The sequence below is a fragment of the Prionailurus bengalensis genome, chromosome D3 (assembly GCF_016509475.1).
Source record: "Prionailurus bengalensis isolate Pbe53 chromosome D3, Fcat_Pben_1.1_paternal_pri, whole genome shotgun sequence".
Taxonomy (NCBI): Eukaryota; Metazoa; Chordata; class Mammalia; order Carnivora; family Felidae; genus Prionailurus; species Prionailurus bengalensis.
Window position 1 is genome coordinate 19,208,440 of NC_057356.1, and position 13,633 is coordinate 19,222,072.

Below are 13,633 nucleotides of genomic sequence, written 5' to 3' on the forward strand. Positions count from 1 at the left end.
CGGGGCGGGGCTTGGGGCGGCCCTGCCACCGCCTCCTCTTCTCCCCACCGCGGTGGCGGTGGCAGTGGCGGCGGCAGCGGCGGCTGAGGAACCTGACACGCACCGGCCTCACTCCCGCCCCAGTCGAAGCCGAAGCTGCAGCCGGCGCCGGGCGGGGGCCATGGGCGCCCCGCGCGGCCCGGGTCATGAGGACGGAGGCGGAGGTAGCGGGGCCGCCGCTCGAGCCCGGTCAGTGCCTCCCCGAGGGCCCAGCCCTCACCCCGGGGAACGAGGGGGACTCCGCCCTAGCGCGGGCAGGGTCCGGCCGCGCGACCTTGGGCCGACCGCCGCCACGGGCCGGGCTGTAGGGCTTTGAGCGACACCTGGCCAGGTGTATACACTCCCGCCTTGGCCGCTTATCCCCAGCCCGGGTCACTTGGGATTTCCTAATACTCTTAGGGCTGGGACCCCAGTCAGCTCTGAAAGCGGTCATGGTGGGAGGGTCCTGGTTTCGAGGCAAGGGCGGCACCTTGCCCAGAAGCGAAAAGTCCTGCTGGAGCCGCCTTAGGAGATCCCGTCCCCTCCCGGAACTCTGGGGTAACTGAGGCCTAGAAGGGCAGGGACCTGGCCCAGAGCACAGAGCAATGGGTGTGCCCCTTACCCTGGCCTCCCAGGGTCAGCGTTTTGTCTTGCAGTAGTTCTTGACTCTCTGGTTCCTTCTGCCCTCAGGTGGCCTGAGTTCCTTTGGGGCAGAAACCAAGACTGAAATTTTGTGCCTTGGGCTTCAGTTTGCTTTCCTGAGTGGGGGAGGGGAAAGGCAAAGATTCCTGTTCTCAGGGTTGATTAGAAAGAGAAAGTGCTAGTAAACTCTGAGGTGAGGTGCGAACTCAAGGGAGAGGTCAAGAGCATGTGTGACCCAACCCTAAGACATCAGGGAGCTTGGTGTCACAACCAGAGAGGGGTCTCTTTTGTGAATGCAGCAGAGCATAGGGTCTGATGCCGTCCTGATTTTTGCATCCCTACTCTTGCAGTTATCTAACTCTGTGATCTTGGATCAGACACTTGGTTTCCTGAGTCTCAGTGAAGTAATAGCTCACATTCATAGGGAGCTTTCTCTGAGCAGGCACTGTGCTAAGTTGTTTACATGCAGTGCCTTATTAATCCTCATAAGGACCCTGTAAAGTAGGTTACCATTGTTACTTGCACTTTTGCACACAAACAGATAGAGCTGAAAGGAGGTAAGTATTCAGGACCAATGAGCTACCTACCTTCTTTGGCAACAGCTGCCAACTGAAGCCAGGCCAGGGCCTAACAGGCAAACCTTATTTTCAGGTGAGACAAAGCCTTGGCTCCAAGCATCAACATCTGGCAGCAGTTCTGGACTTAGAAGGCCTTGCCTCCCCTTATCTCTCCCACAGCAGTAGCTCTGGATCCCTGTGGGCTAACTTGCCCATGCCAAGACTGGAGATGGCCATGTGGAAGTGTTTAGCCTTGTGAGGCCTCAGAATCAAGGGGTCTAGGGACCAGGGCAAGAAGAGGAAGAGCACACAAGGGCCCTAGGGAGCAGCTGTCCTGTGCCACATTTATAGCTGAGAATAGGGGAAAGCACAGACAGAGTCAAAGCCTGGCCAGAGATGACCCAGCTAGCCAGTGCCAGAGCCTGGGCCACAGAGTGAGGAGGGAGCCGTGAACAGAGGGCCGTAGTCTGGAAGCCAGGGTGGGGGTTAAAGAGGGGGTTGGGGCATTGCCATGACAAGTAGGCCTAGGCATCTCAAGAGATAAGGCCTTTTTGGAAAAAACACCTTCCATTCATCAAGCATGTATGAGTGTCGAAGGGCTGGGAAGAGGCAAATGCAACCCTGTCCCTGCCTGCCACTGAGGTATTCTCAGTCTGTCCAGTGGGGAAGGCAGGCACGATCACATCAAATACTCCATATTGAAGGGCTCAGAGAGGGAAAGAGACCAGAGCATTTGGATGTTCAGAGATGGGAGACAACATTCCAGACAAGGGATTTGCAAGAGCAAAGGCTGGGGAGTAAACAGCCTATGTAGAGAGAAACAAAAAGGTGGGTTATTGCCACAGTGAAGGATTCTTGAAAAGCGACACATTCCACCACGAGAGAACAGCACCCTGCTCTCTCTCCACTCAACCCGTTGCAGGGATTTTTTTTTTTTTTTTTTACATTTTATTTATTTTTGAGAGAGAGACAGAGCACAAGTGGGGGAGAGACAGAGAGAGAGAGAGAGGGAGACACAGAATCCGAAGCAGGGGCAGAGAGAGAGAGAGAAAGAGAGTGGGAGACACAGAATCCGAAGCAGGCTCCAGGCTCCCGAGCTGTCAGCACAGAGCCTGACATGGGGCTCGTACCCACAAACCATGAGATCATGACCAGAGCCAAAGTCGGACGCTCAACCAACTAAGCCACCCAGGCATCCCCCATTGCAGGGAATTTTTAAGAATATGATCTGGAGAGCAGGACTTGGGATTTAGTTAGTGTTCTCAAATCATAGCACACATTGATTGCTTAGTAAGTTCATTTCTTCCAACAAATGTTTGTTGAGTTACTGCTAAGCATCAGACACTAGGCATTGGGAATAACAGTCAACAAGATTAGCAAACTCTGTCATCAGGAAGCTTACAGTCTTGTGGGGAGATGGAGTAGCTCTATTTTATTTTTATTTTTCTTATTAATTTTGCTAAGTACTATGAAGGAAACAAACAGGATGCTGGGAAGGGGGTCCTTCTCCCCTGAAGGCATGGTCAGAAAAATCCTCTCAGAGGAGGAGCATTTGAGCTGGGACCTGAATGACAAAAAGGGGCAGCCTCGAGAACTGCAGACGAAAGTCCCAGACAGAGACTGCTGCATTTGCAGAGGGGTGGAATGAAGCTTGATGGGTTCCCAGGGTCACTGGGTGGAACTGGGTTCATGAGGTGTCAGGGCCAAGGTGAGGCTGGTGGGGCCCAGATTGGGCTGGGCCCTGCGGGCCATGGAATGGGGTGACAACTTTATTCTAAGAGTAATGGGAGCCTGTGGATGGGATCCCTCTGGCTACTGTGTACAGATGGAGGAGGAGCTGGAGGTAGAATTTGGAACAGAGGATAGGCAGAAGTCAGGCTGCACTGAGCCCTCAGAACTAAATCTGTGGCAGTGGGAAGAGGCAAATGTGGGAGGCCTTCAATGATGGCCTGGGTTCCTTTTAGAGGCATCAGGGGTCAGGGGAAGGAGGGAACAAAAACCTCAGCCCAGTTGGGCTCAGTGTACCAGGCCCACCCTGGATGGAGGGCAGCATTCACGTCAGCACCTGCAAAGAGCTTTACACATGCTCTTGCCCTGAGTGCTCGTAGCACTCTGCAGACTGGCATCTGTGGCGGTCCATTTCATAGAGGAAGAAGTAGGCACAGAGAGGCCAAATGCCTCTTCTCAAGTGACTCAGCCAACAAGAGGCCTGTACTCGCCCACACCATCCTGCCATCTGTACACCCTGCTGCTTGCCCTTGGAGGTGAGGAATGGGGGGAGAAAGGCCAAGTATAAGGCAGTGAAGGAGCAGTCACAGGTCCCTGCCTCCTGGGAATGTACAACAGCTCAGCAGGGCACAAACAAGTTCAATGCAAGGGTCCTGTGAGCCAAAGCGTGAACTCTGGCCTGACAGAGTGCAGATGAGGGAAAAGGCATGGCCAGCTTAGGATCAGAGAAGGCACCTGGCATCTGCGCCAGACCTTGCAGGCTGGGGAGAGTTTAGACATAGGAGCATAGGAGCTTGGGACTCACTCCAGGCAAGACACTGCCCAGACAAGGCCAGCAGGTTGAAAAGCCAGGAGAGACATCAGGGCCCTTCTGGTTGCTACATGCGGGAGCCAGGGCTGGCATAGCAAGCCAGCTTCTGGCGCAGCTCTGCACAGACAGGTCATGGGTTCAGAAGAGACCCCAGAGACTCCCAAGATGAGGAAACAACGTGGGCTGGGTTTTCACATGCTGAGTGGGTGTCATGAATGATTGAGTCCAATGGTCCAGATGTGAGTGGTGATGGCTGAAGTGAAGTCCCTCCCATTTCTCTAGACTCTGAACTTTGTCCAGATTGTGGGATCCCAGAGTAGGAGGTTCCAATAGGCCACATGCCAGCTGGCCCCTGCCTTAGCACTTCAGTGCATGTTGTTCCCCCCTGTCTTCCTTTTCCTCACTGTCACTCTCTAAGACATACCCCCACCATTTCCCCAGACTAGCCCTCTGATTTTCTCTTACACTTGCTTGTTGTTGCTGACCACCAGGACAGGGATCTGTTTATGTCACTTACCACCACATCTCCTGTTCACATCCAGGTGCTAGGCTCTTGGGAAATATTTGTTGATTGAATGACAGAATCAGACCAAAGTCCCCCACTTTAGAGATAGCCAAACTCAGTCCAGCAAGAGGAAGTCAGTTGCTCAGCCCACAGCCAGCCTGTGACAGAGCTGGGGCTAAAATGCTTAGGTTGGGTACTTTCTGCTGTTCCACACTGTATGGCAAGAATAGACTGAGAGGTCACCTAGGGTAGCGTTGCACATACACAGATTACATGACACTATCCCTTCCTTCTACCCATGGACTTCACACTTTGGTGGCCCTGGGGGGCTTTGGAGTTAGGTAGACCACGAGGGGCCTCATGAATTCAGACTTGAATATCTGCTGAGCATCTCCCATGTGCCTGCCCTGTCCCAGCCTCCTCAGAGGTCCCACCAAAAAGAGTGCTCTAAAAGAGAGACCTGTGGGTCTGTGAGTGCATGTAGCGGGGGGCTATACATGATGGAGGCAACATCGTGGAGAAGTGATACCCAAAGGCAGGAGTTAGGTCAGGCACCTGGGAGGCCAGGAGAGTTCAGGCAGGGGGAAGAGGTGTGCAAAGGCCCTGGAGCATAAGGGATCACAGCAGGTGAATGTTCTGCCTAGAGGTAGGCCCAATGAGGATGAGGGAGGCAAGAAGGCAGAGGGTGCTGGGGCAGCAACCATGAAGGCATTGTCCTAAGAGATGCAGGAACCAACCCATTGCAGGGTTTTGTGCAGGGCTGGCCTACTCTGACTGATTGTTTTGGGGAGATTACTGCTGTTGTAAGGAGAATGGATTGGGGCACCTGAAAGGCTGTTTACCAGCTTCTGAACAGCCCTTACCGGATCTGGGCAGAAGCCAATGATGGTGGCTCCAATGGGGGTGGCAGTGACAGGCACAATGCCAAAGGTCTGTGACTTCCTTGTGTTTCCACACAGGAGACTTTGTGCAGCTGCCCGTGCCCATCATCCAGCAGCTCTACCACTGGGACTGCGGCCTGGCCTGCTCCAAAATGGTGCTGCGGTGAGTGCTCAGGCCTAGACTCTCCCCATCCACACCATCTGCTCTGGCTGGAAGGAGAAACAGGGCGAGACCTGGGTGGGATTCATCATCCATATGGCTATTCATGGTTAAGGTTTACAGGAGGCCCAGCTTCCATCCAGGCTTGGTTCCATCTGCAAAAGCAAGCAAAGGGTGGACTAGGCTCGGGGGATAGCCAAGGAAGACCCAGGTGCCCAGTCCTGGCCCACAGAGTGACCCCATGACAGGGACATGGGACCTTCCAACCTCAGGCTCCCTAGTAACTGTGTCACTAGGGAGCCGACTGTTGAACTAAGGCTATGTGAATGAATATCACAGGAACCTTAGGCATCAGAACATAGAGGGACCATAGTGATCTCCTTGTAGGAGATTTTTCAGGCAGCTGCCAGGAACCTCAGAGCAACCTCTCCCATACCTGTTTTATATCTTGGGATTCCAGGAAAGACAGTGTTCAACAAAAGGGTTCTGTGTCTGAAACTTAGAAAACCACTGATGTGGTCCAAGCATCTCATCCTAGAGATGAGGCCAGAGTGGTTGGCAACTTACCCAAAGTCACACAACCTGCAAGAGACTCAAGAAGCAGAATCCTCGACTCTGGGGCCAACACAGTGCCCCAGGCAGCCTCACGCTGTGCCCAAGAAGTAGACAAGATGTAGGATCATGACAAAGGATGGAGTCTTCTGATAGTGGCTGGTGGGCCCTTGGGAGGAGGATGACCCCAGCCAGCTTGGCAAGCCAACCTCAGCAGCCTGTCTGCCCACAGGTACCTGGGCCAGCTGGACGACAATGAGTTTGAGAGTGCCCTGCAGGAGCTGCGACTAACCAGGAGCATCTGGACCATTGACCTGGCTTACCTAATGCGCCACTTTGGCGTGAGGCACCGTTTCTGCACACAGACCCTGGGCGTTGACAAGGGCTACAAGAATCAGGTGAGCACTCAACTGCCAGGCCATCACCCAGGCCCAATAATTGAAAAAGGGTATGGTCAAGGCCTGGACACCCAAGTGGGCACACAGGTGCACAGAGACTGGGGAACAGCAGCAAATGTCCAGTGGGCAGGACATTCGAAGCAGTCAGACCGGGTGACCTTGAGGTCCAGCCTGCCCAAAGCATCTAAGCAGTGAGAGCTGCCTACCTTCAAGAGCACTTGACGATGTGCAGGGGAGCATCTCAGGCCGCCTTCTGTGTCCCTCCTTCCTGTTGTCCAGGGCCTTTGAGCATGTCACTCTGACCTCACCCTGCTGCCACTTGCCCATTTTCTTCCTTGTCACAGGGACAGCCGGCTCCAATCTGGGTAATTGCTATTCAGGAAGAAAAACTAAAATGCCACCTTTCCTATTTTTTTCTTTTTGAAATAGAATGTCAACATAGCCTCGCCATTATACCAGTGCACCCCCACCCCCCAACCCGTGTAGTTAGAGCCAGTCTTGCCTGCTGCAGAGGCACATGTCGGCCCAGGCTCCAAAACTTGGCAGAACACAGTCTCTCCTGGCCTCGCTGGCAAGAGGGTTGTCACATGGTGGCCAGTGCCAGTCAACCTAACTCTCCTTTGAACCTTCCAGGCCAGGGGAAGAACGCTAATGGATCTGGCTTGATCACTGTGGCTGCAAGGCAGAGAAAAGAACCCAAGAACAGGGTCTCTCCTGCCTCTGCCCTGAGGGCTTTAGCCCCCTTAAGTCCCCTATGCCAAATAAAGTATGTCCCATGAATCTCATCTTGCTAAGCCAAGCAGTGGAGGAGCATCTGGGTGGGCTCAGCCACCCCTTTTGCTCATTTACCACAGACTCCCACTGATGTCCTTGGGGTTCACAAGCCCAGGGATGACTAGCCTTGCTGGGGGAGCTAGGCTGCCTGAGCTCAACTGCCTACCTGTCTCCTGAGCGTCTTCCTCATGCCTCTGTGTGGTCCTGTGCATTCTGGCCAGCCATCCTGCCGGCTTGAGACAGACGCAGCTTTCTGCCCGGGTGTGCTGCATCTCCCCTAGCAGGCTGGGCTTGTCCCCTCTTTCACCATCTTTAACTCCATAACATGCTCTTTACTTCATCCAAATGGGGTGAGGACAGCCAGGACAGGCATCCCCTCCAGCCTGCTCTTCCCTCTTCAGTCCTTCTACAGAAAGCACTTTGACACAGAGGAGACCCGGGTGAACCAGCTGTTTGCACAAGCCAAGGCCTGCAAGGTGCTGGTGGAAAAATGGTGAGCCTCCCCTCGCTCTTCCTTGTGCACCTACTCACCCACATATTTACTATGGGGGAGGCCTTGGGATGATGTACAGGAAAGGCTAGGGACTTGGCAGTCAGGCAGAACTGGGCTTTCCTACCCAGAATCTTGGCCAATTCTGAGGCTAAGGGCACACAGACTTGGGCTCCTAGGCCTTACTGTTTCCATCCATAAAATGGGGACATGTGGCTACACAAAACTCTGGCCTCAGATGGATCACGAGCAGGGGCTGGAGGAACAAGTGAGCAAGACAGACTCCAGCCTGCCCTCAGTCTGCTCACAGATGGTAGCATGAGACAGAACACAGGAACCCTTAATGAAGGGGTGACAGCCTAAGGAATATGCTGGCATGGTGATGGAGAGTAACGGGACAGCCCAGTGTGTAGGGTCTCTAGGGAGGCCTGGCTCTCAGATCTCCACAGACTGCTATGACCTTATGTGGGTCTCCCCCTTCTCAGCTATACGTGAGGAACACGATTTGGGCAGATCCTAGAAGTAACTTCCTCAGAATCTAATGGCTTTCTTCTCCAAGCTCAGGCATGTTAGCTTTGATCCTGGTTGGGCTCCCCTAGACCACTCTTCTCAGGTCTTCCTGTTCTTTACAGACCTATGTTTTCATTGTTAACATAATGTTACTGCATGATAGGTAATTGGGAAAATGGGAAAAGTCTCCACACATCCTTCAGCCACGTGAGCACACGTTGGAAGGAAAAGAACAAATGTTTATTTAGTGGCACCTGACGTGCTATCTTGTTGAGTGGGAAGCTGGTGCTGTCCCCATTCCTCAGGTGAGGAAACTGAGGATGGGAAAAATAGTGTGAGCTGCCCATGGTCACCTTCGGCAACTCGGCCATGCTGTGATCCAAACCTGGCTCTTCCACACCCAATTATTCCGTGAAGCACGATGCATTTGTTCCAGCGCAGCCCCCGCTTTTTCTCTGTAGTTGAAATCCCATTCTTGTACGTACCGTCGGGAACTCAGCCAGCTATTTCATTTCAAAGACCAAACGGAAAAATGGCATCTTTCTCCAGGCTGAGGCAACCAAACCAAAGCGCCTTGTGACTTAGCCATGGGCTGGAGTTGGGTCAGGCCACGTAGTGCTAACGTTGCCACTCCTGAGGAGACTGCTGAGGAAGGAGGCCCCCATAGCCTAGGGAACCACCACTCCACAGCCCCTCTCCCCTTCTGGATTTGCTGCTTTTTGTGGGGCATTGAATGAGGCAGTGCCTGATAGTCTGCCTCAGGGAGCAGCTGGCTCAGCTGAACTGGGGGGTCCCCTGGAAACACTGCTGACCAGCCCTTCGTGGGCAGCCCCGTCTGCCACAAGGAACCTTAGAGAAAAGAAAAAACAAAAAGAAAAATAGTCCTTTCAGAGAAGCATGTGGCTTTATTTTATTTAAGTTTTTTTTTTAAGTTCTTATTTATTTATTTTGAGATAGAGAACACGAGTGGGGAAGGGGCAGAGAAAGAGGGAGAGAATCCCAAGCTGGCTCCGCAGTGTCAGCACAGTGTCGTGACTCAAACCCACGAACCGTGAGATCATGACCTAAACCAAAACCAAGAGTCAGACACTTAACCTACTGAGCCACCCAGGCGCCCCGAGAAGCATGTGGTTTTAAAACTGATGAAGCCATGCTTGGCTCAGATTTTGGGAATTAAGTTGAACCGATAGCTTCCAATGTAAACTGCATGTGATTTAGGGTAAATGATCAAGGAGGGTGCTCAGCAAAAAAAACTTCACTAGCCAGGGTGGGAGGTGGGGTCCCATGTATTGATCCAGTGGCCCTTGACAGGGTCTCATCTGGAGCTGATGTGCCACCCCCTGCACTGGTCCCATGCTGAATCCTGCACTGAACCCATGCTGAATCCTGGGCTGAGCTTGGGCCATAGTGACAAGGCAGGATGTTCCTATCTGCAAAGAGCTCAGGAGGGAGGGAAGTCAGCCATGTCCCCAAGCTTTGTGATCCAGGCAGGGGTCCACTTGAGAGATGGGGAATGGGACCCGATGGTGCCAGCTGACTCTCCTCCCGCCCACAGCACAGTGAGTGTGCAGGATATCCAGGAGCACCTGGCACAGGGCCACGTGGCCATTGTGCTGGTGAACTCTGGGGTGTTGCACTGCGACCTCTGCTCCAGTCCTGTCAAGTACTGCTGCTTCGCCCCCAGCGGCCACCGCTGCTTCTGCCGGACCCCTGACTACCAGGGCCACTTCATTGTTCTGCGTGGCTACAACCGGGCCACTGGCTGCATCTTCTACAACAACCCAGCCTATGCTGACCGTGAGTGCTGGGCAGGCTGGGGAGAGTGGGTGGGGCAGGCTGCATTCACAGTCCAGTCCCCATGATTCCTTCTCATTCAAGACCTCCCTCACTGCCTTCTCCCCAAACTTTTGCTCCTCCTGAGCTCCTGTCATCTGCGCTGCTTCTTTGGCCTATGCAGAGCAGCCACAAACCCGAGGCCCTGCCAGCCTCCACACCCTGGTCATTGCTACACCAGGCCAGGCCATCTCCCTCCCACACCGCTGCCCAGGGCCCTGCCTCACCCTTACTCTGCTGTCCCCCCACCCTGGTCCCTGCCATCTCCCTCATTCCAGCCCTCCCAGGACAGCTAGCAAGCATACTTGTCAGAGAGGAAGGTCTGCCCAGTTCCAGCTCTTGCTCCAGATCCAGCAAGGGCTCCCCACTGTCCTGGGGAATGGGAAGGACTGTCCTCACTCTAGCACACTTACCCCATGTGTCCTCAAACATGTTTCTTCCCCTCTCTGGGCCTCACCTTCTCCATCTTCGAAACTGGGGAAGGGTCAGAGAATGAGCTCATGAAGCCTGAAATAGGCAAGGAAGGCTTCCTGGGGACGGAAGACGAGTGGCAAAGGGTGGCCAGACGAGTGAGCCATGGTGAGATGTCCTCCAGTTCCCTGGGCGCCAGTGAGGCAGGTACACCCCCCTCTACCTGCTGACCCCACTCTGCCCTTCCTGCCCTCAGCAGGAATGTGCAGCACCAGCATCAGTAACTTCGAGGAGGCCAGAACCAGTTATGGCACAGATGAGGACATCCTCTTTGTCTACTTGGACAGCTGACGGCGGGAGCCTGGTGTGCCCAGGCCCTCACACCCCACCCTGCCACACCCCAGTCAGGCCCACTTAGGAGGCCTTGGCACAGGCCCCGAGCTGCTAGGGCTTGGATGCAGAACTGCGTCCAACCTTGGCCCATGTGACAAAGCCCCAGGGAATTCTTGGAGCCGAAGGCGCGCCTGCTTTGTCCATCAGCGTTGCGCGTGTCATCATGCCACTTACCCTGCACACCTGCTGGTTGCTGGAGGCCTCCACAGAGCATCTGAGTAGAGCCTCCCCTGGGACCCCAGGCCCGACTCCAACCACGCCCAGGGGACTTCCAGCCCCGTGGGTGCCTTTGTTGCCTGCAAACCAGACCCAGGTGGAGAAGGCTGAGCTCGTCTCCCCACAGACCTGGGGGCTGAGCCCTGGAGATGCCGCTTGTCAGGATGGCATCTGTGTGTTTGGAGACCATGTAGCCAACCCCAGCTCCCAGGGGTGCGGACTGCTCCAGGCCTTGCTGGGAACTGCCCTCCCCCCTATCCCCCCAGAAGTGCTATAGACCTCCCTGTGCCCTTTGGTGAATGCCGCCACTCTCTCACGCCTCCCCGTGGACCCAAGTTCCTGTGGCTGGTTGTCAGACCTCTGGGCCCTGAGGAGGGCTGGGCCTCAGGCCAAAAGGACCCTGAACCCCACCCCTCACCCTGCACCCTCCAGGTACTATAGCATTGTAGGGTGGAGGGCCCTGAGGGGAGTAGACAGGGCCCTGGCTCTTGCTGGCTGAATGTACTCTGAGAATGCCTGACCCTGAGGGCCAAGAACAGCCACTTGAGTCCCAAAGATTCCCCCCCCCCCCCAACCCATGAGGCCTCCTGACACTAGCCTAAGCCCTGACAGTGGGGCCCATTCTCTGGGTATGGGGAGCCCCAAGCCTCACAGTGCTGGAGGTGCTGGGGTGCTAGGGCCTGCACTGCTGAGGCAGTGGCGGGGGATAGCCTGTGGCCTCCCACCCACCCCAGTGTTCATGCCAGGACATTTTGCACAGAAAGTTGGGTCTCTTTTTTTCTTGACAGAGAAAGGTGGTACCTGCCCAGGATCACATAGCACTGCACGTAGCATGGACTATTTGTTTTGTTTTGTTTTGTTTTGTTGAGATTTAAGCTTTCACTTGTGGGGAGTGAGAGTCACCCTCAAGTAAGACAATAATAGTGAGATTCAGGTACTTCAGAACCACTGACACCTCTCTTCATAGGGCAGATAAGCCAGCCCAAGTTCTCTTTCAAAGAGAAAGGGACTCACAGCTGGTGGGCTGAGTGCCAGGACCCTTCACTTTATAGACAAAATCCGGCCATCAGTCTGGGGACAGTATGTCCAGGACAGTGGTGGGCCTGGGTCTTGAATGCAGATCTGCACCTAAAAACTAAGGGAAATGGATCATTCCCAAAGGGGCTGAGGACACCCACCCCTCATGAACGGTCATTGGCAAGGGAGCAAGGCTACCCCAAGAGCCACATGGCAGCTGCCATCCTTCTGGACCGCAAACCATGCTCAGCATCTGCTCCCACCAGCCGGCTGGCATCTCCCCACCATGGCTGCTCTGAGGGGCAGAGGTGGGCTCTGTTTATGAGGGCTGTCAGACCACCCAGCCAAATCGCTCCTCGGCACCAGATGCAGCCTTTGGCCGCGACGGAGGCGCTATTAGCTGGTTAGCTAACAGGTCAGCCACCCTGGTTTCAGAGACTAGCATTGCCTTCAGACTGGTCTCGTCTCTTTTGCCTTAATGCTGGGTGGCCCAAGATCCCAGGGAACTCTGGTTTCACGCCCAGGAGTACCATGTGTGGCAGCTGAGGTTTGGGCGTCCTCAGGAAGGGTCTGGCTAAAATTGTGGTAAGAATAGATGCATCAAGGAAGGCAATGAGGAAGCGAAGCTGTGGATGACTGGTGGGGCTGTCATGGAAAGCGGCCTCCACGGAGAGTGGTCACAGCACCTCAGTCCATCGTGTGACATTTAGAAACACTCAGTCCCTGGGCAGGCCACAAGTTAGAGGTCACCTGGTCACCTGCCAGAGGTCATCTGGCAGATTAACAAGAAAGCTACCTGTGCCTGAGACGGTGCCATCTGCCCGGGGAGGGTCATGGGGGTAGGATGCAAACCACACTACGTTATGTTCTTGCACATGTCATGAAAACAAGGCTGGAGAGAGCCCAGACTTCAGGAACTTCTGCCCATAGCATGTGGCACCCATGAACCCTGTCCACTTGCTAGGGGCCCAGCGAAGCCACACTGGACGGTTGGTTTTGTTCACTCCAGCCACACAGGGACAAAAGGGATCTTTTGCATTGCAGAGATTTTCTACATATATATATTTTGTTTGTAATGAGCCATTCTCAATAAACATTATTCTCACTGCAAAATGATGGCAGTTTATGGCCCACCTTTGTGAATTCTTGTTTCCCTCCTAAATTCTCAGCATGAGCACATGTGAATCCAGGTCCTTGGCCTGCCATACCAGGTTGTAGCTCAGACTAGAATCGTGTTTAACTGCTTTTCGGTTCTGCCTCCCTCCTGATGCTCATATAAGGATTAGGTAGGCAATGCTAGAAACAGAAGGGCGTCAGAGCTGAGCTTGGCTGTGGTTCTTGAAGAGGGCATGGAGGGCACACAGCTTTGGGCAGGAGGAGGGTCTGGGGGGTGGTGGAATCAAATGAGGGAGACGGTGGGGCCCATAGGAGGCAATAGATGGGGGGAGTCCTGTGGGCAGGACTCCGGCGTTCCCTGCACCATCCACCCCCAGTCAGCAGCTCCCCTCACTTGGTAGCTATTGGGGTCTTCTAGTGTTACATTTGATAAGGATTCTATTTCTGAAAAAAAGGACATGTGTGTAAATCCTGCAGTATCTGGCAGCCTCGGACCTGCCCCAGGTCTCACAGAGAGCTGAAAGAGCCAGAGCAGGCCTCTTGGGTAGGGTCCCAGTCTCCAGCTGAGACCTCATCCTGACTGACTGCTGCTCTGCCCCTCCCCAAGCCCCACATTGAGGG

At 54.3% G+C, this 13,633-nt stretch overlaps 1 protein-coding gene across 3 annotated transcripts; it reads left to right on the forward strand.

The window, feature by feature from the left end:
- Position 1: 1 nt before the first annotated feature.
- Positions 2 to 13,009, forward strand: GUCD1 (guanylyl cyclase domain containing 1). Of its 3 annotated transcripts, XM_043557888.1 has the most exons (7): positions 12 to 228; positions 5,221 to 5,305; positions 6,087 to 6,252; positions 7,428 to 7,519; positions 9,582 to 9,823; positions 10,343 to 10,438; positions 10,527 to 13,009. In XM_043557888.1, the coding sequence occupies exons 1-7, from the start codon at positions 186 to 188 to the stop codon at positions 10,619 to 10,621; spliced, it is 819 nt and encodes a 272-aa protein (XP_043413823.1). In that variant the 5' UTR covers positions 12 to 185; the 3' UTR covers positions 10,622 to 13,009. The 3 variants fall into 3 exon arrangements, with proteins under 3 accessions (XP_043413825.1, XP_043413823.1, XP_043413824.1); XM_043557890.1 differs by lacking the exon at positions 10,343 to 10,438 and having other exon boundaries at positions 2 to 228; positions 10,530 to 13,009; XM_043557889.1 differs by lacking the exon at positions 10,343 to 10,438.
- The last annotated feature ends 624 nt before the right edge of the window (positions 13,010 to 13,633 follow it).

Excerpts from the sequence above, each read along its gene's own strand:
- GUCD1 (XM_043557888.1), top strand. The coding sequence starts at position 186 with ATGAGGACGGAGGCGGAGGTAGCGGGGCCGCCGCTCGAGCCCG. Across the intron at positions 5,306-6,086 it reads TGCTCCAAAATGGTGCTGCG|GTACCTGGGCCAGCTGGACG; the intron begins GTGAGTGCTCAG and ends GTCTGCCCACAG. Across the intron at positions 9,824-10,342 it reads CAACCCAGCCTATGCTGACC|GGTCAGAGAATGAGCTCATG; the intron begins GTGAGTGCTGGG and ends AAACTGGGGAAG.